Source organism: Podarcis muralis, chromosome 11 (assembly GCF_964188315.1).
Source record: "Podarcis muralis chromosome 11, rPodMur119.hap1.1, whole genome shotgun sequence".
Lineage (NCBI taxonomy): Eukaryota > Metazoa > Chordata > Lepidosauria > Squamata > Lacertidae > Podarcis > Podarcis muralis.
The window spans coordinates 17,032,287-17,059,872 of record NC_135665.1 but is presented as its reverse complement, the minus strand read 5'-3'; the positions used below and the strand labels follow the sequence as shown (position 1 = coordinate 17,059,872).

Here is a 27,586-nt window from a genome sequence, read left to right as displayed (position 1 = left end):
GTTTTTGGACTGCAACTCCCATCATCTCTAGCTAGCAAGACCTGTAGTCAGAGATGATGGGAATTGTAGTCCAAAAGCAGTTGGAGACCCAAGTTTGGGAAACACTGTTGTAGAGTCATGTTGTTTGGGGCTTCAATGCAAGACGATGATCCCATTAGGGAGAATACTCCGGTCTGGAATATTTCTGTGAATGTAATCTTTTAAAAATGAATGATAATCTTGTTGTTGTTTAGTCGTTTAGTCATGTCCGACTCTTCATGACTCCATGGACCAGAGCATGCCAGGCACTCCTGTCTTCCACTGCCTCCTGCAGTTTGGTCAAACTTATGTTAGTAGCTTAGAGAACACTATCCAACCATCTCGTCCTCTGTCGTCCCCTTCTCCTTGTGCCTTCCATCTTTCCCAACACCAGGGTCTTTTCCAGGGAGTCTTCTCTTCTCATGAGGTGGCCAAAGTATTGGAGCCTCAGCTTCAGGATCTGTCCTTCCAGTGAGCACTCAGGGCTGATTTCCTTAAGAATGGATAGGTTTGATCTTCTTGCAGTCCATGGGACTCTCAAGAGTCTCCTCCAGCACCATAATTCAAAAGCATCAATTCTTCGGCGATCAGCCTTCTTTATGGTCCAGCTCTCACTTCCATACATCACTACTGGGGAAACCATAGCTCTACATGACCTGAAAACAGCACAGTTGGACTGGAGATAGGGGCAACTTACATTCCCATGTGGTGTCTTCCTTAATTCCCCTGCTTGAGTACACCAGGGTTCTCAACACATCAAGGAAACCATGGAAAATAGATCTCTTTCCCCTCCTGTCACCAGAGATGGGATAAGGAAATGCTGCTTTATTTATTGCACTTGTATCCAACTAGGGTAACAGCAATAATTGCATTGCTAGCGTCTTAAGATAATTCTCCCAGTACCATTTTGGACACTTAGAGCAGTGTTAGAGCTCATCTACATTTTCACTTGCAAAAATCCGATCTTCCCCACTGAATCGAAGCTTGGTTGAGCAACCGGGGATGGCTAATGTTACATTGCAGATCATTTAGATATTGCAAAACAGTTTATTTATTTATTGGTGGAAAGGTTAAATCCATCTTAAATTGGACACCCTGGCTTGCACTTTAATGCTGAGACCAGTGTATGGACATATTGAGAAACACGCATGCATGAACAGCACTGATCTCAGGATAAGTACCCATGCGGAAGTCTCTTTAGTTTCAGTAGGGGATGAAAAATCTGACAAATCTGTGAATTTCAGATGATTAAGGAAGATAACTAATCAACCTGATGCCACATACACTTTAAATGGGAAATAAATTGCAGATTTAAGGTTGAAGTGTCATTTGATAATTTCAGGATTTCCTTCACATGTTCTTTTTTGAAATAGAGGAGCCTTGTCATTTATTAAGCGGTTAAAGTTTGCATAAATGAGCATCTGATAGCACATTTTTCTTAAGGCTTTGTCTTCTTTTCCCTCCCAATTTTAGGAAGGATTTCTGTGTACATAAAGATGAACCATGTGATACTGTTGGTAAGTGAAACAAACAAACAAATAACAATAATGCCTTTAAAATACAGCACTATTGGGAGATGTGGATGCTTGATTATAATATGTGGGGAGGAATGCTTATAGGCAGTTAAAATGCAAAAGTCCATCATAACGATGACGTGTTTGGTACGCTAGCAAGTTGACCAAGGCTAAGCATTTTGACATTGATGCAACTTAATTATATACCGCTCCATTGCTTTCAGTGACTAGTTGGGACTAACCTAGGCATCGTAAGAGACAGAGAGTTGTTGGCGCGCCATGTCTCATCACACCGTCTCCATTTCTTCTCTTTCCTATTGGGTAGCACATCTCCTTGTCCTACCAATCAATGATGTGAGCTACAGGAGAAGCCGCCCATGGACCAATGAGGTCTTGTCACTCATTGCTTAGCTCACATGTTATGATGAATTGGGGTGGACTGATTTAAATCAAGAAAAGATGCTCATTAAATAATTGATTTAAATCAAGTTCCACATTTTGAAATACATATTTTCATTGATATGCATATCCAGAACCTTAGGTGAAACTGCATTAGATTAGACCTTTATCTTCATATTATTATTTTTTTCATTTCAATCAAAAAGGGTTCTCAATTCAATATCCAAAGAAAAACTACAGTTATTAAGCATTATTTGGAATGTATTTTTTTCCAGTCAAAGTGAATCTGTAGGATACATAATATTACGTGATAAAAGATACGGTGCCTTTCAATGTACTTGATGTAAGTTATTATTCATGTTCCATAAACTCGGAACAAGACCTTAATTTTAGCAAGCACTAGAGGTGACAAACAGAAAAATCATTAAGGGTACCAATTTGGGGTGAATTAAAACTGCATACTGGTCTTCATACAGAAACATATTCATGGAATCCTAGAACTGTAAATTTTGGGAGGTCTAAATGACGTTGCCCAGGTTTGAAACAAGAGTGTAGTTGGCACTGTGCAGCCAAAGGGGTTTTGCCAATATTCATCATATGGCAGCTTCTTATGCCACATGGCAATTGCCCTGAAACTGAGGAGGGTTTCAAAAGCAGTTTGTTATATGGCTTGTGGGTCTACTTGTCAAAGTGGGGAAGGAAAGTGGGCATACCTAAATAGCCCTCTGGATCACAGCCATTTAGTCCAATCATGTACATTGAATCGAGATTTCTGCACGCTTTGGGAAGGGCAGTAATGAAAGTATTCAACAAGTCAAGTTAAAAGTTTGGTTGGAAGTTGGTTGCAGTTTCTTTGGACTTCTTGATCTTGCCCATGAGTAGGTAAACTAAGGCCCGGGGGCCGGATCCAGCCCAATCGCCTTCTAAATCTGGTCCATGGACGGTCCTGGAATCAGCGTGTTTTTACATGAGTAGAATGTGTGCTATTATTTAAAATGCATCTCTGGTTTATTTGTGGGGCATAGGAATTCGTCCCGTCCCCCCACAAAAAAATATAGCCTGGCCCCCTACAAGATCTGAGGGACAGTGGATCGGCCCCCTACTGAAAAAGTTTGCTGACCCCTGATCTTGTCTGTACTGTTGTTGTTTTTTAAGAACCTCTCTCACCACCAAAGGAACACAAGTGAACAACACAAGCAACGCTGACACCAAACTCTACATACATTAAACATAATAGAAACACCGCCACCCGACCCCACCCCCATCCATCTTCCCTCTCTCCACCCCCTTTCTTTTTTCTTTTTTTCTTCTCCCCCTAATGCCTCAACAAATGAAACGGATTTGTAAAAATGTTACATGAAAAAAAATAATACACGAGGCACTAGGTAAAGGTAAAGGTACCCCTGCCCGTACGGGCCAGTCTTGCCAGACTCTAGGGTTGTGCGCTCATCTCACTCTATAGGCCGGGAGACAGCGCTGTCCGGAGACACTTCTGGGTCACGTGGCCAGCGTGACAAGCTGCATCTGGCGAGCCAGCGCAGCACACGGAACGCCGTTTACCTTCCCGCCATTAAGCGTTCCCTATTTATCTACTTGCACCCGGGGGTGCTTTCGAACTGCTAGGTTGGCAGGCGCTGGGACCGAACGATGGGAGCGCACCCCGCCGCGGGGATTCGAACCGCCGACCTTTCGATCGGCAAGTCCTAGGCGCTGAGGCTTTAACCCACAGTGCCACCCGCGTCCCTACACGAGGCACTACACTTCTGTAAAACAAGAAAATCCTTAATAAAATATTTTTTTAAAAAAAGAATGAGCAATGCTCTCCATTGCATTGATATACCTTTAATAAAAACACAATCAGATATTTTCTAAGTATAAATGATGACTATGTCAACAGTGATATGAATGTTATTATTTTGAAAGCAAGAACTGCAATAAGAAAGATTACCAAATGCTAATGCAAATTGTTAACATAAAGTATATTGGGGCATAATCTGGTATCACAACAGCTGTAGCACCATTGGTTTAAGATTATGGTTACTTCAGATCAGTACCTGCGATTTTCCTTTTCTGAGAATGTGACAGATTAATAGTTAAAAGTGGAAGGTTGAATTTGGAATTTAAATAGATCACTTGTAAGGATTAGACAGAAGGCAAACAAGTACGAAGTAACAAATCTTCTCCCAGTGTATTTATAGGGCAACTGAGATAGGACATTCCAGGAATTTTTAACATGTTGTAAATTGCGGTGCTAGCCAAAGAAAGTTAAAAGAAAAATGTTGAAGTAATGTCAAGAGAACAATTTACGGCTGTTAAAAGTTTACAAAAATTGAAGCATGGTATGCAATCTTATCCATACCACAGGAAGGAGTAAGCATTAATATTAACTTGAATGTACTCAAATGTTTCACTAAGAAGTTGTCTAAGTCTCTTTGATGTCATAAGTAGTTTGCACATCTAAATTTAAGTTAGGGAAGGCTTATACATATTTGTTTCCAAGAAAATCCCATTGAGAGCTAGGCAGTGATTAACTTCTCATTGGAACCAATAATCTTTAAAATCGATTCAGTTTGCTTGGGTTGTGTCTATATTGTGCTAACCTCCTAGGCTAGTAGACCAATATATATCCATTTCACTTTCCCTCAGACAACCTATTATATAAGTTCCTAAACAGGCAATAAGTAAAGGTAAAGGTACCCCTGACCATTAGGTCCAGTCGTGGCTGACTCTGGGGTTGTGGCGCTCATCTCACTTTACTGGCCGAGAGAGCCGGCATACAGCTTCTGGGTCATGTGGCCAGCATGACTAAGCCGCTTCTGGCGAACCAGAGCAGCACACGGAAATGCCATTTACCTTCCCGCCGGAGTGGTACCTGTTTATCTACTTGCACTTTGAGGTGCTTTCGAACTGCTAGGTTGGCAGGAAAACAGGCAATAGTTTTCTCCAATTTAGGTACAATTGGAATGTACCTAAAATCTGGCTACATTGGCACATCATGGTATGCCATAAACCATAGTTTATGTGCATGAGCATGTTGCATCTGGTCTGATTCTTCCCATTTCTCCCTGCTTGTACTAGAAGGAAGCAAACCACGGGCTTGGCATTATGTCAGTACGATGTATTATTTGTTTTGCTTCCAACAAACCATGATCTGTCGCCAAGACTTACTGATTATAGTTTGTTGGAGCAAAACAAACCACAGTCCCTGGTTTGGATGCAGCAGATTGGAACCACACTATGAGGAAATAGCTCCCATGGCAATGTGTGTGTGTGTGCAAGGTAATGCTAATATCAGCTAATATTATACGAAAGTAGAAATGACATCATAGCAGAGCCTAGTCACAAAATAGAAGGATGAGATGTTGTAAGAGAAAATACCGTATTTTTCTGTGTATAAGACAATGGTTTTTTGAGTAAAAAATGGGTGGGGGGTTGTCTTATACACCATTTTTGGTGGGGCAATCAACAACTTTGAGGGTGATCAACAACTCTTGTTTGTTGTTTAGTCATTTAGTCGTGTCCGACTCTTCGTGACCCCATGGACCAGAGCACGCCAGGCACTCCTGACTTCCACTGCCTTCCGCTGTTTGGTCAAACTCATCTTAGTAGCTTCGAGAACACTGTCCAACCATCTCGTTCTCTGTCGTCCCCCTCTCCTAGTGCCCTTAATCTTTCCCAACACCAGGGTCTTTTCCAGAGAGTCTTCTCTTCTCATGAGGTGGCCAAAGTATTGGAGCCTCAGCTTCAGGATCTGTCCTTCCAGTGAGCACTCAGGGCTGATCTCCTTAAGAATGGATAGGTTTGATCTTCTTGCAGTCCATGGGACTCTCAAGAACTCTGGCAACCCAAAAATATTGATTTCTTAATTTTGGGTTAAAAGAAGTAGGGGTTGTTTTATACACGGGGGCGTCATATACGTGGAAAAATACGGTAGCTCCTATTAATATATCATTGTTTATGGTAGCCAAAGGTGTTATGTAGGTGAATTAATATAAGCAGAAAAACTTGAAGAACTGGAGACATTCATGCAAAATGACCTGCCCACCCAAAAACATTGCTCTAAATTCATTCGCTAGTGAAACTATTTTGATGAATGAATGACAAACATTTGGTGCTGCGTTCCTGCTCTATTTACTCAGTAAACAATGGGACTTACTGCCAAGCAGACAAGTTGCACTCTCAGTGAATTTATTAGACTTGCCACTCATATCCTACTGTGTAGGACAGTTTATTTACAAGTCTTGGCTCTGGGAATTATAAAATAGGATGTTTTGCGCTGAACAAATTAAACATACTGGACTGGTGGTTAGACACATTTTTCCAGTGTTTTTATAGACTCAGATACATTGTTCCAATATGTGTAGTGAGGTGGGTAAAATAATTTTTTGTGTCTCACTCCATCTTTGAGATTTAGCCTGGCTTCATATAAGATGAAAAAATGGAGGTACGCTCTTCAGACTCATGTATGAATTAAGAAGCAGCATGATATAAATTGTGAATTACGGTATTTGTGACTGTCTCAGAGAGAAGACACACACAGGACTTGATTCTGGAGTTTATGTCCTAGTAAATTCCTGTCCTTCCCTTTTGTTTATTTATTTCTAAGATCTGACACCTCACTAGCTGAGCACAGGTATTCACGGTGAATACTGATAAGCAGCGGCTGCATTCTTAGCATGTTTTAATTTCTCTTCATAGTGGCTACTCTAGATGCTGAGCTAAACTGTCCTTTGATATATGAGTGATGCTAAATATCATTATAAATCAAGGTGCAATGTCTGTAGCCGTTCTATATTGCAAAACTCCCCTGAGAAGAGCGCAAGCTTTTCAAAATCAGTTCCAATAAAACAAATACATCTATGTATTCAGAATAGTTTGTCCTTACTCAGTAAATGAGTCTTTGGCTTTTGTTACAGCTGCATCAAAGTCCATGTCATCATGGATGACATTGATAATGTGCACGTGATAATGTGCTTGTGATGTGTTCTTTGACTCAGCCCGTCCCCTGGAAAAACTGTAGTCAAAGGAATTATATTTTCGGTAGTGGGAAAGCTGCAAAGAACAAACTGAGAGAACACAGAGCAATACTGGCACGTAAGCCAGTTCTAAAGCACACTCTTAGAAGAGCAAATCAGTGTTCACAAAACAGTTGTGAGCTCTTTCCAGCTGGAGCCTTTAAGCACCACAAATGACCGTCGTTTGTGCTCCTCTCCTTTTTAAGTGAAATGGCCAAATTCCCTTTACTGTGGCTCCAAAAACCTAACCGAGCGTGTGAGAGAATATGAATACATATTCCTGGATCTTATTAGAAGGATAGGCAATGGAAAAGGGCACAGACTGTCACTCTCGAAAACAAAACTGGCTATTATCTCTAGCTGCCATGTGTCGTTGTAAGATAAATGTCAAGAGATGTCTTCTGCTTCCGCTCTTCAAGTGAGAGACTGATCCACTTTCCATCCTTAAGAGCACTTAAGAGCACTTAAGAGACAGTGTGTCTTCTTCAGTTTGGCAAATTGCATACAATTTGAAAAATATTGTGATGTCTTGAGTATGCCAGAAACGCACAAAGGGTGCTTCTTTTATGTGTGTGGCCAGAAAACTGTGGAAGAATGAACACCTCTCCTTTTCATATGTTGTTTTAAAAAGCTGTTCAGGATTGTTCACTAACTGGGAAGGGCCATAGCTCATTGAAAGAACAGCTGCTTTGCATGAAGAAGGTCTCAAGTTCAATCCATGGCATTTCCAGGTAGGGCTGTGAGACACTCCTTGTCCGAAGCCTTGGACAGCTTCTGCCAGTCAGTTTTGATAGTATTGAGCTAGATGGAGTGTTTGTTGGTCTGACTCAGCATAAGGCAGGTTCCTGTGGAAGACTAGACAGGAAGGCGTGTTTAGGCCCAGGCTAATTCCTAAAGGTGCTCTTCAGGGCTGGTCCTCAAATGACAGAATAATCCTGGGAATGCAGATTACAAATGGAGGTGTTGCATGTCACCATATCCAATCTTCCAATAAGCTGAAATTGCCTATTTTTGTGTGAAAACAAGCACACTTTAGATGAGGTCCAGCTCCGAGGACCTTCACTGAGAGAAGTAAAGCTATAGGGAACCAGGCAGAGGGCCTTGTCGACAGTGGTGCCCAGCCTGTGGAACACCCTCCCATCAGATATCGAGGAGATAAAGAACTACACAACTTTTAGAAGAAATCTGAAGGGAGCCCTGTATCAGGAAGTTTTGTATGTTTGGTGTTTCCATTATGCTTAGTGTTTCCATTATGCTTCCATTATTCCATTAAATGTATCCCAGTATGTTTCCGAGCACAATTGAAAGTGTTGGTGCTGACCTTTAAAGCCCTAAACGGCCTTGGTCCAGTATATCTGAAGGAGCATCTCCACCACCATCATTCTACCCGGACACTGAGGTCCAGCACTGAGGGCCTTCTGGCGGTTCCCTCACAGTGAGAAGCCAAGTTACAGGGAACCAGGCAGAGGGCCTTCTCGGTAGTGGTGCCCTTCCTGTGGAATGCCCTCCCACCAGATGTCAAAGAGAACAACTACCAGACTTTTAGAAGGCATCTGAAGGCAGCCCTGTTTAGGGAAGCTTTTAATGTTTGATGTATTACAGTATTTTAATATTTTGTTGGAAGCTGCCCAGAGTGGCTGGGGAAGCCCAGCCAGATGGGCGGGGTATAAATAATAAATTATTATTATTATTATTATTATTATTATTATTATTATTATTCTTTCATATTTGTTGCAAGCCGCCTAGAGTGGCTGGGGTGGCCCAGTCAGATGGGTGGGGTATAAATAATAAAAATTTTATTATTATTATTAATTGTAGCCCATATGTTTCGGAGACACTAAATGAAGAATGTTCCCTGGCGTTTTCAATTCACATTGGTTTTATTCACATCATTAAACAAAACATAAGAAGCCGCTGTAGATATTTAGACTGGGGCTGCCATCTAGAAGTTGCTAGAGTGAAAACCCAGCCAGCATAGCCAATCATCAGGGATTATGGGTGTTATAGTCCAGCAATATCTGGAAGGTATTTAGATACAAGGTTTTTTTACTAGCCACATCTGTTATATTAGGATAGAATAGCATTTTCAGTGGTGACACTTTGTGCAATTCTCTGCCAAACATAGTTAGATTGGCCTCTTCTCTAATGTTTTTTAGATAGACAATTGAGAGATTTTTATTCTGCTAAATTTTTAAGTGTGCTTTTTATCTTGCTAGGGATCGTTTCTTCTTTAATTTTTGCCTTGAGGACCGTGTTTTAGGGGCAGAAGATGGTGTCTATACATACATATATAACTTTGCCAGTGTAGTTTAATTCTTCCTCCGATTCCAGTGCATGGCTGTTCTTCCTTGAGATTATTCTACATTAAATTGTTATTTTTATTTATTTATAGGGATCTATATACTGCTTGATATTTCAAAGCTCTTTTATCTCTTCATTGCTGTATGTACGGTCACTGATACATCTTTTAAGTGACAAATGAGTCGTCAGTGGTCCCAGGCAGCAGTCTTGTACAGAGCACTTTCAAAAGTACCACATATTATTTACACTTTTTAAGCAACAACAGCGCAGAAAGCTTTTTATCTCTCCCTCCTTTCCTCTTTCACTAATGGGAAACACTTGATGTGCTGAAAGAAAATGAATATTAGTTTCTTAGAAATAGAGCTGCAAGTCAAAGTTAATTTCCCCCAAGTCATGCTCCGAAGCATGCGTGTCTGAAAAACACTTGTATATAGTCAAAGAAAATAGAAACACATGAACATAATATAGATCATATTTGCTATTTCAGTGGCTTAACTTACTGCAAACAACTGAAGCCTTATGTTGTGCTCAACGTAATAAAATTCACATTCAAAGACATTGTAAGAACGCAAAACACGCAAAAGATTATTTTTCTTGCAAAATGTGATAAATTCTAGTAACCTTTGTAAGTACTGCTTTTCAGTATTGATGCATGTAATTTTAAGGAGAATGAATTTTACTTTAAACGTATCATATAATAGCTTAATATAGCTCAGTGGGAGGACTATGTACAGCACCTCAAACTCCTTGGAGGAATAAATAAAATAAATCAAGTTTTTTTTGACAAATAAAAATGCTTTCAGACTTCGTGAAATCAACCCTTCTCTCGGTATGGCGGTCATTAGGCACAATTTAATGCCATCTAAACATTTTGCCTATCAAATGACTGATTGGTTAGTCCTGAAGAACTTCCTGCAGTAGCAAAGCAGCATGTGTTTGGGCATAAAAGTCTCACCTCCACACAGTTGTGGGCCCAGGCTCAGTGCCCTAGGCCACCAGGGCTGGGGCACGTGAAGCAGTAACAATGATACGACAACATATTGCGATCAAAATGGCCACAACTTTATTGATTACAGATGTAAGCAGGCTTTTTTGGCGTAGGTACTGGGCGGGTGGCGCTGTGGTCTCAACCACAGAGCCTGGGACTTGCCGATCAGAAGGTTGGCGGTTCGAATCCCCACGATGGGGTGAGCTCCCTTTGCTCGGTCCCTGCTCCTGCCAAGCTAGCAGTTCGAAAGCACGTCAAAGTGCAAGTACATAAATAGGTACCGCTCCGGCGGGAAGGTAAACGGCGTTTCCGTGCGCTGCTCTGGTTCGCCAGAAGCGGCTTAGTCGTGCTGGCAACATGACCCGGAAGCTGTCTGCGGACAAACACCAGCTCCCTCAGCCTATAGAGCGAGATGAGCGCTGCAACCCCAGAGTCATCTGCGATTGGACTTAACAGTCAGGGGTCCCTTTACCTTTACCTTTACTGCGCGTTTGTATCCTGCATTGCCCAGGGTCAATCCTGGGTTAAGGATCTTCCCATGAAACGTATCAAAAAGAGGAATCCCTCCAGGATGCCATTTGGGGAATTCTGTGACCTGGTCGACCCCGTCTGGCGATTCAGACAGAAACTTTCCTCCTGGCTCCTCCCCACTCTTGTTTTAGGCCGGGCATGGCCAAATTTGGCCCTCCAGCTGTTTTGGGATGATAGTTCCCATCACCCCTGACCACTGGTCCTGTTAGCTGGGGATGATGGGAGTTGTAGTCCCAAAACAGCTGGAGGGCCAAGTTTAGCCATGCCTGTTTTAGACTAAGGAACAAACCCAATGCCTTTTTTCCACCAGCAAGTTGTGACAGTTGCTATGAGGTAGGCAAAAAGCAAACAAACCCCAGACTGGCCCAATTTGTCTGCAGGCAAGTTCCTTCTTGCCCCCTAATATTCTTATTCTTATTCTTATTCTTTATTGAATTTATATACAACTGGTTAATTCCACAGCAAGGTCATGCACATGCACTTAAGTTTGAAGGTTTTTAGTAGATTTTGTCAGGAATGTGAAGCAATTTTTCACTTTAAAAAGCCCCCAAAACTAAACATAACATAGTATAAATGTAAGTACAAAAAATAATAATTAGAGCATATACGCGAGGTTGTTCTCGGCCATTGTATTATCAGGCTAATACATGGCCTGATGACTTTTGATTATGAAAGTACTTTACAAACCTAAGTCATGGGCTTGTATATGATTCTACATTTATTTTTGTGATTAGATCCAATTCTCAGGTGTTGCTTATTGGTGAATTTTTTCTTCATGCATTGAAGTTGCAATCTTATGCATTCTGTTTGCTTTGGGAGTTACAATGGTACCTTGGTTCTCAAATGCCTTAGTACTCAAACAACTTGGAACCCAAATACTGCAAACCCAGAAGTAAGTGTTCCGGTTTGCGAACTTTTCTCGGAAGTCGAACGTGCTCCGTTTTGAGTGCCACACTTCTGTTCTGGGTGTTACACTGAGGTCTGTGTGTTTTTGCTATTTATTTTGTGTTTTTGCGACTGTGTGGAACCCAGTTCAGCTACTGATTGATTGATTGATTGTGTGTGTGACTGCAGTACTTTTTTTTTTTTTTTGCTTTCATTTTAGGGATCAATGGTCTCGTTAGATAGTAAAATCCATGTTAAATTGCTGTTTTAGGGGTTGTTTTTAAAAGTCTGGAACAGATTAATCCATTTTGCATTACTTTCTATGGGAAAGTGTGCCTTGGTTTGGGAATGCTTGGGTTTTGGAACAGACTTCCGGAATGGATTAAGTTTGAGAACCAAGGTACCACTGTACTTCTGTGTAAACTTGAATAAGATCCAGTTCATATCTTTAGCCGGCGGCTTAACCATTACAGAAGATCAGTTGTTCAGTTCCGCACTCCCATCATGGATTTAACCTTGAAACCATTCCAGCTGTGCTAATAAGCCACAGGAAGAAGTAGAGGACGGACACACACACACACACACACACACACACACACACACACACAAACATCTTTCTCTTACCTAATGTTGGAATGACTAAGCAGGAACAGCTGCTCAGCTGAAGCCAGTTTCTCTTTCTTAACACATGAAATTAATAACAAAGGACAAGACTTGAAACTAGTTCACAGCTGGTAGTTGACTGATTTACATTCAGTAGCTACTGTTTGATGTGGCTTTCAAGAACAAGGTCAGCTATGTTTAATAAGAAATGAAATAATAAAGACCACTGGTTTTATATGTTTTGCTTGCAACATGCTTCCAGGTAAGTCATATCTTCCAAAACAGTGAGTCAGGAAATTTTAAATTTGAGAAACATCTTGCAGATTTTCTCTTAACTTGAAATGTTTGGCATCCAATAATAAGTAGTGATCTTATGCAGTGGCAGAATGAAGAGTTTCTGGTCTACAGAAATATAAAGGTGAGTTCACTTGGTCAAAAATGGAAAGAAAAAAACAGACACACAAAAATTATAAACTAATGAAAAATATGGCTCAGATAGAAAATAAAATATGAGGATTTGCAGTCTCACTTTCCAAAGTGAATTAAAGTTTATGTTATAGTGAAGGAACTGACTGCAAAAGTGCCCCTTGTCATGCTATGAGCTCTCTTGCTGCTAAGAGATTATGGAAACCACAACAGATCCTCAAAATATTGTGTATTGGGTGGCTGTGCTTTAAGTATAGATTTTTTTGTAATGGTGTGTATTTAGCTGATCATTTATATGTTTGTATATATCGATTTTTAGATTTTTAAAAAGTGTTTTGTGCATTATGAATTTCTAAAACATCTTCTGAGTGTCTTGTTAGCCACCTCTGGCATTTTATAAAAGGTGGGGTGTAAAGTGGTTTGAATCGGCAGGTAATCTTCAGCCGTCCAGATGTTGAATTGCAGTCCCAGGTCCCCTAACACTCTTTTGAACAAACAAACAGCCTTACATCTCGGACGGGAATAGTTTTGAGATATATATCTCATTAGTGTACCCTAAGCCCATAGGGAAACTTTCTAAAGTAAAATTGATTTTTCCTCTGTATTGCTAGGAACTTTTTCAAAAAAATGTTTTCACTGAGAACACTGCTTAGTAAGTTTCCTATTGTATTGCCTCCAGTATGCCTCTACAGGGTGGCGCTGTGGTCTAAACCACAGAGCCTAGGGCTTGCCGATCGGAAGGTCGGCAGTTTGAATCCCCGCGATGGGGTGAGCTCCCGTTGTTCGGTCCCAGCTCCTGCCCACCTAGCAGTTCAAAAGCACGTCAAGTGCAAGTAGATAAATAGATACCGCTCCGGCGGGAAGGTAAACAGCTTTTCCGTGCGCTTCTCTGGTTCACCAGAAGTAGCTTAGTCATGCTGGCCACATGACCCGGAAGCTGTCTGCGGACAAACACTGGCTCCCTCGGCCTATAGAGTGAGATGAACGCGCAACCCCAGAGTCGTCCACGACTGGACCTAACAGTCAGCAGTACCTTTACCTTTAGATAAATAGGTACCACTCCGGCGGGAAGGTAAACGGCATTTCCGCGCGCTGCTCTGGTTGGTTTTGGTGTTCCGTTGCTCCAGAAGCAGCTTAGTCATGCTGGCTACATGACCCGGAAAAACTGACTGCGGACAAACGCTGGCTCCCTCGGCTTGTAAAGTGAGAAAAGCGTGCAACCCCAGAGTCATCCGCAACTGGACTTCACTGTCATGGGTACCTTTACCTTACGCGTCTACAAGAAGACACGATCATTGTTAACTGCAAATAAGTGTATATGTGGGGTGTTGTGTTTTTTTTTGGGGGGGGGTTGCTTAGTATATCGTCTAACCATACTCCGGGCTACTGTGCTTGAGACAAAACAATGGAGGCATTGTAGGAGAGGTTCCTCTGTGTGCTGACAGACATACTAAAACATTTGGACCATGTTAAGAATTGTTTTTCCTGCTCATTTTAAATGAGGTGCTAACTTGGGAGACCTTTGCCCCTCTTTCTCCAGCTTCCTACTGGAGGAAGTGTTGTTGTGATACACATGATGCAAAAAACCCCCCTAAAAAACGCTGAGCACCGCCAAGGAATCCTCCTTTCTCCTAAACTTTTAATACCGCTAATAATTTTGTTGCAACCAGAATGTGGGCCGGCTTGTGTAGCAGATTGCTTTTTCAGGAAAAAAAACCCCTTAAGCTCAGTTCAGCTGAAACAGTTTAGAAATTTGAGCAATTTGTTTCTTACCTCATGGAAGCATTAGAGATGTATGTGTGTGTCTTGCAACCTCTGTTGCTTTGCATTCCTTCCCCTTACTTTTTCCCTAATTTAGCTTCGAAGTGGATGACAGAAAGTTATACTGAGGAAATATTGGTTCACTCAGCTATGAAGCTGAGTCACCTTTCACCTGTCACTAATCTCACTGTAATTTACCTATCAGGGTTGCTATAGAGCAGGCATGGCCAAACTTGGCCCTCCAGGTGCTTTGGGACTACAATTCCCATCATCCCTGACCACTGGTCCTGTTAGCTAGGGATGATGGGAGTTGTAGGCCAACAACATCTGGAGGGCCAAGTTTGGCCATGCCTGCTATAAAGGGTTGCTTCTTTGTGTGCTTCCTCAAGAGGTCCGGAGGGTGGCAACATGAGAACGGGGCCTTCTCGGCCGTGGCTCCCCATCTATGGAATGCTTTCCCCAGAGAGGTTTGCCTGGCACCTTCATTATACACCTTTAGGCGCCAGGCAAAAACATCCCTTTTTAACCAGGCCTTTGGTTGATTTGATTGACATCCTATGCCCTTTTAAAATGTGCTCTTTTAGGGGGGGCTATTGGGTTGTTGTTATTTTGATTCTATATTTTGTGGTTTTATATTTTGATTTTGTTCTATGAGCTGCCCTGAGACCTCCAGGTACAGGGCGGTATATAAATAAAATAATATAAAATATAATAAAATAATATAAAATATAACATAATAAAGATTGGGTGGTCATAGGCAAAACTATGCGGTACAGGCTTTCTTGAGCTCCTTAGGGGAAGACCTCTGCGGTGGCTTCTGGTTATGAAATGATGTCCCCATAGAGGATTATTATTATTATTATTATTATTATTATTATTATTATTACAGTGGTGCCTCGCAAGACAAAATTAATTCGTTCTGCGAGTTTTTTCGTCTTGCGAATTTTTCGTCTTGCAAAGCACGGTTTCAAAAGAAGTTTTGGAAAAGCTTCAAAAATCACCAAAGTCTTCAAAAACCTCAAAAAAGGCTACCACACCGCGTGCAACTGCACCTCTTCAAGCAATGCACCCTGGGTATTAACGGTTTTAAGAAAAAGGAAACAAACTTGCAAGACGTTTTCGTCTTGCAAAGCAAGCCCATAGGGAAATTCGTCTTGCGAAGCAGCTCAAAAAACCAAAAACCCTTTCGTCTTGCGAGTTTTTCATCTTGCGAGGCATTCGTCTTGCGAGGTACCACTGTATTATTATTATTATTATTATTATTATTATTATTATTATTATTATTTCTACCTCTCCCATCTGGGTGCCTTTCAACAGAACATTAAAAACAGAATAAGACTCCATACATTAAAAACTTCCCTACTTTATGTCATCTGGGTACTTTTGAGTGGGAAAGATCAGATTCTTCTCCAATACATCAGGTCATTCATTACACACATTACAGCTGTCCTTTTGTAACATGTTGCCTTTTGTAAAAGTCATGACAGCATGTTTGCAGGTTTGCAACATCCTGGAAAACAATATTTTTCTTATATAGCACGTGTGCTCCAAAACACTGTAAGTGAATAAAAATAAGAAGTGTAGTGATTACCTGTGATCCTTGTGTTTTCTAGGTATAGCGTATCTGAATGGGATGTGCAGCGAAAAGCGGAAATGTATTATTGCAGAGGATAATGGCTTAAATCTCGCATTTACTATTGCCCATGAAATGGGTCACAAGTAAGTAGATAAAACAAGTATGACTGAACTTTATGTTGGCGTTAAACACTGGTAGTAGTCTGAAAAAGGAGATTTGGTATTCATGTGTACATTTAAATAAATAAACCCTTCTTCCCTATATTTGATTTTGTTCTGTGAACCGCCCTGAAACCTCTGGGTATAGGGCAGCATATAAATTATATTAATAATAATAATAATAATAATAATAATAATACCATGGCTGATTTACTTTTGATATTTTTTTAAAAAAATCTAATTATCATAGAATTGTAGAGTTGGAAGAGACCCCTTGGGTCATCTAGTCCAACCTTCTGCAATTCAGGAACCTCAAGTAGATTATAGATGACAGATGGCCATCCAACGTCTGCTTAATAACCCTGAAGGAAGGAGAATCCACTGCATGTGAAAGTACTTGGATGGTATTCGATATATTCAATAAACAGTTTTGAGATGATTTGGGATGAACAACTAGAATTAAACTAGTAAATAAATGGAAGGCAAATGAAATTTCAGTTGACATCTGATTTGGGAATGTTTGAAGTATTTAGCTGCTGGTTAGGAGAGCGAAAAGAGCAATAAATTTAATTGTAAAGCAGAATTTCTGGAACCACAAGCTACATTTATGTGTTTTCTAGGCATGTGTGAAATTTCCAAACCCACATACACCAAGTTTAGGGGAACAAAAGGGGATACTCACATTGGTTCATCTAGTGCAGGCATGGCCAAACTTGTGTTTTGGGACTACAGTTCCCATCATCCCTGATCATCATCCTGTTAGATAGGAATGATGGGAGTTGTAGTCCCAAAACAGCTGGAGGGCCAAGTTTGGCCATGCCTGATCTATTGGATTGCCAGGAAAGGTGCTTAACCCCCTAGCCAAAGATTTTCATCTACAAATGCCTCCTTAGCATTCTCCACCCAACTCCTGTTCTTGTTGTCAAATAATCTTTTAAGGCATTGGTTTTAAATTACATTCTGTAGAAGCTTGCGATACTACAACAGGCTTTTGAAGAAGATTGCTCTGGTGAAAACCACATTGGCTTCTCTTGGTTATAGACCAAAACACAGAGAAAAGTTGCCCTGCAGGAAGTTATCTTGGTCCTGTCCTGGCTGGAAGGGACAGAAAGTACAAGATGTCTCTGTGTATGTGTGTGTGTGTGTGAATGTGGGGCTGTTGATGAAGGCTTACCAAAGGGTTTGTCTGGTCCTGACTGTTTCTTTTGTCTGAGATTCTACATGTGTACATGCTGCAGCCAACATCCACCGTTTGCTCTGTGGATAGTTGCAGCTGATGCCACTTGTATCTGTGCTCTCTAGTCAACAAGCATGCAGTTGTGTGGTTTTGGCTATGGCACCCCAACATCTTCATAGCCATTAATGGGGAGAGTTCGACACAGGGTTTCGAATTTGGCCTGCAAAACCTTTTGTTTCAGAAAAAATGCCAATCGGCCGATGTCACTTTGACGATTCTACACTGTCTGCCCATTTCCCTGCTTGTGATCAGCATCCTGGAAACACAAAACTTGCTAATGGCATTACTTTCAGTCGGTCATTGTTGTGTCTCAAAGCTCCCAAGCCACCCCCAGAAGAATAAAGACACAAGGACACAGAATTTTAGGTTAATGTTAATGGGCAAATTTAGGCCACAACTTTATTGGTTACAGAATGTGAGCGGTATTGGCTTAGGCATTGACACCAACAGACTATATCTGACTCCCTGCCCACCTTGCAGGAAGTCTGGTAAGGGTAAACCACCAGTAGGGGGAGCCCTGCCAATGTGGATCGACTCGAGTTCCCGATGGGGTTGTGGCATTGCCCTAGCCCATGGGTAGGCAAACTAAGGACTGGGGGCTGGATCCAGCCCAATCACCTTCCAAATCCGGCCCGTGGACGGTCCGGGAATCAGCGTGTTTTTACATGAGTAGAATGTGCCCTTTTATTTAAAATGCATCTCTGGGTTATTTGTGGGGCCTGCCTGGTGTTTTTACATGAGTAGAATGTGTGCTTTTATTTAAAATGCATCTCTGTATTATTTGTGGGGCATAGGAATTCGTTCATATTTTTTCTCCAAAAAATATATTCCGGCGCCCCACAATGTCTGAGGGGCAGTGGACTGGCCCCCTGCTGAAAAAGTTTGCTGACCCTAGCCCCTCTGCAGGCTTCGGATGAGATCCACACCCCCAGATTCCTTTAATGGAACACCCTTGAGCATGGAGGGGCAGGTGATGTCCGCCCCTCTCCCCCTCCCACAACGCTATTCCAATGCCTAACCGCCAAACCTTACAAAGTTGTGACAATTGCTACGAGGCAGGCAAAAACATCCCCAGCAAACACACACCACATTCTTTCTTTCAGATACTGCTGTGTGCTCTGCCTTTCCACTGTCCCCAGAAGTCTTGTTATTATACTAACTTTGGGGCGGGCAGGGGATCACATTAGCTTTACAGCCGTTATTGCCCAAGCATTTTGAGAGCAGCGAGTGTTACAGAACCGAAAGTGGAGCACCAGCAAATAAAACAGAGCAATAAGGCGACAGACCAGCCAAACCACAATTCACCCAACAACACTAAAAGTGTACATTGGATATGGATAAGCAGTAACGCTCCAGATTTATAGATTTATTTTTATTCACAGATATCCTGCGCAAGTGAACACCAATTTTCCTCAAGCTTAGGAAAGATATTTGAGATGAAAATTTAGTATCCAAGAGAGAATTAGAAGAGAAGTAGGGCAAAGATGGAAAAGAGATTAATAAGAGGAATATTATTGCTATTGCAATTCAGCTTTAAAACCTGATAAGAGATTTCCCCCTAATATGTTTGCTTGTTCATACACTGTCCTTCATCTGAGGATCACAGGTCCCAAGGGCAGAGCTCCTCTCTGCTAGAGAGCCTGTTTCTGCTGCCAACTGATTGCAGGATTGCACCCCAAAGCAATGAATTGTTTATCTAAAGACCTGAATTGCTGCAATGGCCAAGAACAGAAAAGCATCCACAGTTGGATGTTCTTACAGATACCTTCTTTTTCGGCCATAACTCGTAGCTGAGTAAGATTGTCTTCCATGAATATTGTCTTAACGGTGTGTCCATAAGTGACTGCGGAGGCCAATTCTGGATGCTCATGCCATCGGAATAGAGCCTTACTGCGAAAATTGTGCATTGATCCGTGTACACTGATCTCCACACACAGAATAAATTCATGCACAAGAGTCTTCCAAAAACCCATCCAGAATTGACAGATACCTGGAGTGCAACTCTGTGCTTGTCTACTCAGATAACAGTCCCACTGTGTTCATGTGAGATACAGATTGCTCCGTTGAATGTGGCATCCTCAATGACAACAACATTTATGCGCAACATCTTGCTTGGCGAGGAATGGAACAATAAGAGCCCTTGCTTATACTGTTAGTTAGCTGTTTGGGATCATATGAAAATTCCAAACTGGTTTTTAAAGTCATCATTACAGAGAGTGCATTGTAATAGTCAATCCATGAGATTACTGAGGCATAAATATTGGCTCAGGTGTTAAAAAAACAAAACACACCAAGGTGTAAATGGGAGAAAAATGTACGCTTAGCTATTGTACGTAACCTAGCCATTGTACGTAACCTAGCCATTCAGGAACATTGCTAGATCCCAACAGCACACTCACCTGGTACACCCGATTCTACGAGGAATCGTAACCCCATTTAGAATCAAGTGTTCTGAAATAAAAAAAAACAGAATGAAAGTACATTGTAAACAGTGGCGTAGCGTGGGTTGTCAGCACCCGGGGCAAGGCAAGTAATTTGCGCCCCCTAACCCGTGGATTTGCGCCCCCTAACCTGTGGATTTGTCCTAACCCCAGATGTTGCGCCCGGTGCGGCCGGCCCCCCCTGCACCCCCCACGCTACGCCACTGATTGTAAATACATATAACACAGACAATTACCTCTTGGATTATGTAAATGGGGGCCGCAAACTCCTTACTTGTACAGTTTCTCCATAAACTTTTAGTGAGTCATATAGGCCTCTCCAGTCAGCCACAAATATTCACACATTAGATTCTGACAAATGACACAATGACATACAAGACGACTGGGATTCACTAGTATTTTCCACTTTCATTGACCTTTTGAACAGATGTTTTTAACTTTGGGGTAGTTTAAGTCTTCTCCGTTAAACAACTAAGTTGCTGCTTATAATAAGATTCTGGCTCTTCAGCTTTTGCTTTCCTTTCTGTTCAATTTAATTGGTACTTTTTGCAAGCAATATTATTTGGCAGTAAATAGGTCTTCTATAGCTACACAACAAGGTTTCTGTGTTTTGGTATCTGTGTGAAAGTGCAGACCATTCTTATGCATGTCTGCCCCAAATAAACCCCTATTGAGTTCAATGGACCTGACTCACAGGCCTGTAGGTGTAAAATTGTGGTCTTAATTTTTGCTTTGGTGGTGATCCACTTTAGTGAGGGCAAACCGTATCGGAAAGGCAAGCAGCAATCCAACAGTTGTCATCAATATCATACCATAATTTATTCACACACAAATGTTCTACTATTACACAAGTGGGAATCACCATCTTGAGTTTGGCAGGAAGAACTCTTAGGACAATTCGTAAAAACGCTTGCTTACCAATGTGGATTAAAAGTCCTTTTTTGGCACTACCATGCAATGGTTTTTGTTTCCACTATCACTCCCTAGGAAACCCTCAGAACCCCAGAATGCTTCCTTACTCCATTTTGAATCCAAGAAGTATAGTTACTTTTTAAATGTACACAGTTATTATTATGGTTGATGTTGTCAAATGAAAACTTGCCCTTGTCATCTGGCAGCATGGCTTGATTGAAGTTACAGTGGTATCTCAGGTTACATACGCTTCAGGTTAAAGACTCTGCTAACTCAGAAGTAGTACTTCAGGTTAAGAACTTTGCTTCAGGATGAGAACAGAAATCGGGTTCTGGCGGCGCGGCAGCAGCAGGAGGCCCCATTAGCTAAAGTGGTGCTTCAGGTTAAGAACAGTTTCAGGTTAAGTACGGACCTCCAGAACGAATTAAGTACTTAACCTGAGGTACCACTGTAATAGGGATAAAGCATGGGTAGGCAAACTAAGGCCTGGGGGTCGGATCCGGTCCAATCGCCTTCTAAATCTGGCCCACGGACGGTCTGGGAATCAGCGTGTTTTTACATGAGTAGAATGTGTCCTTTTATTTAAAATGCATCTCTGGGTTATTTGTGGGGCCTGCCTGGTGTTTTTACATGAGTAGAATGTGTGCTTTTATTTAAAATGCATCTCTGGGTTATTTGTGGGGCATAGGAATTCATTCATTCCCCCCCCCCCCAAAAATATAGTCTGCCCCCCACAAGGTCTGAGGGACAGTGGACCGCCCCCTGCTGAAAAAGTTTGCTGACCCCTGGGATAGAGAATACTGTAGTATCTGCTGGGAGTAATGAAACAGACTTTGAAAAACACACACACACAACAAACAAACAAAACTTAGGCTACAGTCTTGATGCAACCAGTCATTAATATGCCTGTGTCATCGCAGAAAAACTGAATTTGTTGTGCAAGATTTCGTTCGGCTTTAGTTTTGGCTGGATTATTGGCTGACAGGAGTGTGTTAGTTGGGCTGTCAGTTCAGGATATTTTAACGTAAGGATGCCTGGCAAGAAAAGCTCTTTGACAGATGGAAACTGGTTTGCTCTGCAGGAGGGAAAGTGCAGAATTCACATACTTTGGATTTGGGCCAGACGGCTACAATTGTTGGTGTGAGGTGGAGGAGAGAGAGAGAGGAGGATTTGCATTACGTTGTAGTCTTAGTAGCTACGATGCTTCCCTAAAATTAGTTTATCTGATTTGTGCAACTTGAGAAACCCAGAAGGTACAATCCTTATATGCAGCCTTAGCTGTGCTGTTGATCTAGTTGGTTTTTCAACCCCACATCTCTCCAGTCTTCCTTCTTTCCCTCCACCTTCTTTCTTCCCTCCATCAAAGAGTTATAAGGAGTCAGCCTTCAGAAGCGGTATTTCTGAATCTTTTCAAGCTTTGAAATGGTGAATATTGGGTAGACAGTCGTTTATTTAATAAGATAGGGTGGGGGTGGGGAGCGAATAACATATATTTTGTCCATGTTTCTCTGTGGAAAAGATGCTTGTTAAGAGTGATTGGGCATTAAATGCGTTGTGAGAGAGGGAATTATTGTTTTTTTCTTTCTTTCTTATTTTTATTATGTATTTTGTGGTTTTTAAATTGCCATTTTATGTTGTGAACTGCCCTGGGATCTATGGATATATACAAATTTAATAAAATAAATAAATAATTCATTTCATATCGCTTTCATTTTTTTCAAAAAAATAATAATCTGAAAGTGGTTTACAACCTACGTTAGAATGTCAAATCCAGAATAAAACATTGCAAAAGAAAGTCAGATATAAATTATACATTCAAAGCAACATAATTAACAAGAAAGTAAAATATTTCTTAAAGATTTCAAAATAAAACATTACAAATTAGGTCACTGCAGAATGCAGATTTAACAAAACCAAGTTATAAATAAATACCTTATTTCAAAAGAAAACATTACTAGAGGAAATCAAATATAAAATGCATATTTAAAATAGCGTAACTGGCAAGAGAATCAAGTATTATTGTAAACATAGAACATATATCTGATGCTGTTGCTGCCAGTCCTGCCAATGTTGGTTCATGGAGGGTGACAGCTGTGGAACCTCAGGCTTGATGACCTTGGTTTGCACTAAGACACAGCCAAGATGGTCTTGGGCCTCTTCAGCAGCTTCAGTTTTTGTAGCTGGAGTCAGTCAGGTGGGGAAAGGCTTGCAAGGCAGGGAACAACATTAGCAGTTCTGAAATTTACTCAGTTCTCAAAATTTAAGCAGCCTAACTTCTGAGCAGACCTGCAGCCAACAGTCCTGTTGAGCTTGCTTCAGGAAGGCTGCAGTCCTAACCACATCTGAAGTCCTGTTCAATTTAGTGAGCTTCCTATGAGGATTTCAGTCTTTAACTAGCAGCAAGTTTCATTAAACTTGGTGGGACAAACTTTTGAGTCAGATGTACTAAGCTGCTGAATAACTTTGAACAACTACAACGGGTTGCCACCAGTGTGTGTGTGAGTGTGTGTGTGTGTGTGTGTGTGAGAGAGAGAGAGAGAGAGAGAGAGATTAAATATGGATTATAGATAAATATATTTGGTCGAATCAGTTTTTAAAGAGAAATATTATGTACATATGAATATCGCTTACTGGGAAGTACTGTATTTTTTGCTCTATAAGACTCACTTTTTCCCTCCTAAAAAGTAAGGGGAAATGTGTGTGCGTCTTATGGAGCGAATGCAGGCTGCACAGCTATCCCAGAAGCCAGAACAGCAAGAGGGATTGCTGCTTTCGCTGCGCAGCGATCCCTCTTGCTGTTCTGGCTTCTGAGATTCAGAATACTTTTTTTCTTGTTTTCCTCCTCCAAAAACTAGGTGCGTCTTGTGGTATGGTGCATCTTATAGAGTGAAAAATACAGTACTACTGCCTTTCTGTGAGCAGTTTAAAAACTATTTATATATTTCCCTCTTAAAATAAGCTCTACTTTCAATACTTTCACATTTTTAGCATGGGAATAAATCATGACAATGACCACCCATCTTGTGCAGATGGTCTCCATATCATGTCTGGAGAATGGATCAAAGGGCAGAATCTTGGAGACGTTTCGTGGTCCCGATGCAGCAGGGAAGATCTGGAAAGATTTCTCAGGTAATTCATTCAAGAAGCGGAATTGCTTAATGTCAGCTTTTACATCTATTCATTTATTTTCTTTGATGGCTATAAATTTCAGACATGCCAAGTTTTCAGCACCCTGTAGCAGCTTCTGTATCAGGTTCAAAAGGTACTGTTGAACAGTTTTGAAAGTGTGGTATCTCAGCTTTCCGTATTATTGGAGTTATCCAGCAAGAGAACATGAGAGCTAATTGAAGGAAGAGGGTAGAAATAATTTTTAAAGCTTTATTCAGCTATGTTCAAAGCAAGAGGAAGAACAAGCAAGTAGGAGGCCCCTTAGAATCATAGAATCATAGAGTTGGAAGAGACCACAAGGGCCATCGAGTCCAACCCCCTGCCAAGCAGGAAACACCATCAGAGCACTCCTGACATATGGTTGTCAAGCCTCTGCTTAAAGACCTCCAAAGAAGGAGACTCCACCACACTCCTTGGCAGCAAATTCCACTGTCGAACAGCTCTTACTGTCAGGAAGTTCTTCCTAATGTTTAGGTGGAGTCTTCTTTCTTCTAGTTTGGATCCATTGCTCCGTGTCCGCTTCTCTGGAGCAGCAGAAAACAACCTTTCTCCCTCCTCTATGTGACATCCTTTTATATATTTGAACATGGCTATCATATCACCCCTTAACCTCCTCTTCTCCAGGCTAAACATGCCCAGCTCCCTTAGCCGTTCCTCATAAGGCATCGTTTCCAGGCCTTTGACCATTTTGGTTGCCCTCCTCTGGACACGTTCCAGTTTGTCAGTGTCCTTCTTGAACTGTGGTGCCCAGAACTGGACACAGTACTCCAGGTGAGGTCTGACCAGAGCAGAATACAGTGGCACTATTACTTCCCTTGATCTAGATGCTATACTCCTATTGATGCTCCTTCTCCTTGTGTGGAGAAGATGGAGAAATGCTGTTGGGTGACAGAGAGAAGGCGGAACTGCTCAACCACCTACTTTTCAGAGGCTGGATGGACACCTGTCATGTATGATGTGGTTGAGATTGCAGGGCGTTGGACTAAATGACCCTAGGAGTCCCTTCCAACTCTACAATTCTATGATTCTTTGTTTTTTACAATAAAGGTTCTTATATTCAAGATGGGATGCGGGTGGCGCTGTGGTCTAAACCACTGAGCCTCTTGGGCTTGCGAATCAGAAGGTTGGTGGTTCGAATCCCTGCGACGGGGTGAGCTCCCGTCGCTCTGTCCCAGCTCCTGCCAACCTAGCAGTTTGAAAGCACGCCAGTGCAAGTAGATAAATAGATACCACTGCGGTGGGAAGGTAAATGGCGTATCCCATTGCTTCAGAAGCGGTTTAGTCTCCTGCTAGCCACATGACCCGGAAAGCTGTTTGTGGACAAATGCTGGCTCTCTGGACCTGAAAGCGAGATGAGCGCCGCAACCCCATAGTCGCCTTTGACTGGACTTAACTGTCCAGGAGTCCTTTACCTTATGTTCATAGACACGTCTGTTCAAAATGGGGCAGAGCAATTGCATTCAATGTTCATTTTTGGAATATTAGGGAGCAAGCTATTGGTCTAATCCAGCAAAGAAGGCCCACAAAATACTGTTCATGAATTCTCTGGCAGGATTCTGCCCATGTGTTGGGTTGGATTAGGGACTGTGTGGGGGAAAAAAAGAATTAAATGCAGATGCGCACCTGGCTTAATTTATGTATCTTTACAAGGGAAATTTATTCCATTAGATTTTGTTTGTTTCATTTTTATCTCTCCCCCTCCCCCCAATTTATATTGAATAACTGGTTAATTTGAAACAATATGTGAATTATGCAAGTTCATGGTCATAATTTGTTAGTTCAACCTTTACACTAATTTAAAACCTTAGCCTTTCACTAAACGAAACAGAGTGGTTCTCTAAGCGTTCACTTTAAGATGTATAATTCCTTCTTTGTAGTTGTGTGCATGTTTTATGTCCGTACAATAACCAGCCTCTATTACTATTCACCAACTTCTAAACCTCTTTATACTGCCAGGTCAAAGGCCAGTAACTGTTTGCTACAGACAAACCCCCAGAGCCTTAACTCTGTGATTATTCCTTCAAAACTGCCAGGGATGACATACACTGCAGATGAACAGTGTCAAATTCTCTTTGGACCAACGGCCTCTTTCTGCCAAGAAATGCAGGTAACGATGATGACACATTTTAATTCATCCACTAGCTAGTACATCCATTCTTTGGCTTTTTGTGTTCCATAACAACGGGGTTGAAAAATAAGAAATATAGAGTGGTTCCAAAATGCTTACTCTTACTAGCTACCCAAAGCTACCTTAAATTGTTCCCATCCTGCCTTGCATTTTTCAGTATATAAAGGTCAGGTGTTTTGTGGCAAGAAGATTGCTGTGTATTCCTAAGGTGAAGCAGATTTGACACTTTCCTCCGCCGCCTTCCATGTTCTGCTGTTTTTAGAAAAACAAGGCTGCTGTAACTGAGCTAGAATTTCTGTCACTGAGGAGAAAAATTCCTGGTTTTTGGATAAGTCCCAGAGTCAGATTGTAGAGGAAATATATTAAGAGTTTTATCCAATATCGCAGCTGATTTTACAGGCAACTTCAGGCCAGAAGGATAAAGCTAGAAGGATCAAAATACACAGAAAGAGCAATTATCTCTAGTAGTTATCTCTGAATATAAACCTAGCTGCATATATTGCTTAAGATATACGGAAGCAGTGAGTATTGATATATTCCTGGCTGGCTGGCCCCCAAAACATCTGGGGGGCAAATGGTAACCTACACAAGAGTTTGCCATTCTCCGGGCTGCAGCTACCTCAAAGTTTGAAATCAGTGAAGAAATAGATTTCAGTTGATTTTTGTCAGGGAGAGTGAATGAGGCCAACCTATTTCCTCATTTGGTCCATGGGGTCACGAAGAGTCGAACACGACTAAACAACAAGCTTGGCTCATGTTCAAGCCAATTAAGTGTGATCCATGAGGACCTCATCCACCTCTAGCTCTTAAGCCTAAACTTGTATTTCCAGGAGCCAGAATGCTAGCTAATAACCATAACCATGCCTGAATCCTTGGCATGAGAGGGATTAGGATGGCAGAAGATGGATAGAGAAACCAATGCATTTTTAAAATTTACATGAGCTAGCTGGGAATTCCTTCCTCATTTTGAATTGTGATCTACACCAGCCATGACTTGAGTGCACTGGAAACAGATTTTATTCTGTGACCAAAGCATAATTTTTATTTATATCCATGCTTGGCAGAGTTCGATCACATTCTGTTTATTGCCTTTCAAAGCAGCCACTTTCTCGTGAAATAGACAAAGCACTTTTGCCCAGGCAGACGCATTATATTCATTATTCTGTGAACTGCCCTGGGACCCCTGGGTATAGGACAGTATATAAATTCCAAGAAGAAGAAGAAGAAGAAGAAGAAGAAGAAGAAGAAGAAGAAGACGCGGGTGGCGCTGTGGCTTAAACCACAGAGCCTAGGGCTTGCTGATCAGAAGCTCGGTGGTTCGAATCCCCGCAATGGGGTGAGCTCCCATTTCTCGGTCCCTACTCCTGCCAACCTAGCAGTTTGAAAGCACATCAAAGTGCAAGTAGATAAATAGGTACCGCTCCGGTGGGAAGGTAAATGGCGTTTCCGTGCGCTGCTCTGGTTCGCAAGAAGCGACTTAGTCATGGTGGCCACATGACCCGGAAGCTGTACGCCGGCTTCCTCG

The 27,586-nt window shown here is 41.6% G+C and overlaps 1 protein-coding gene across 2 annotated transcripts in view; it reads left to right on the top strand.

Moving 5' to 3' along the window:
• ADAMTS19 (ADAM metallopeptidase with thrombospondin type 1 motif 19) overlaps positions 1–27,586 on the top strand; it is a 114,559-nt gene that overhangs the window by 41,150 nt on the left and 45,823 nt on the right. For both annotated transcript variants that reach the window (XM_028748057.2, XM_028748056.2), the window contains exons 7-10: positions 1,492–1,535; positions 16,055–16,160; positions 23,754–23,894; positions 25,890–26,040. In XM_028748057.2, coding sequence (XP_028603890.2) covers positions 1,492–1,535; positions 16,055–16,160; positions 23,754–23,894; positions 25,890–26,040 — 442 coding nt within the window. The remainder of the gene's footprint in view (positions 1–1,491; positions 1,536–16,054; positions 16,161–23,753; positions 23,895–25,889; positions 26,041–27,586) is intronic.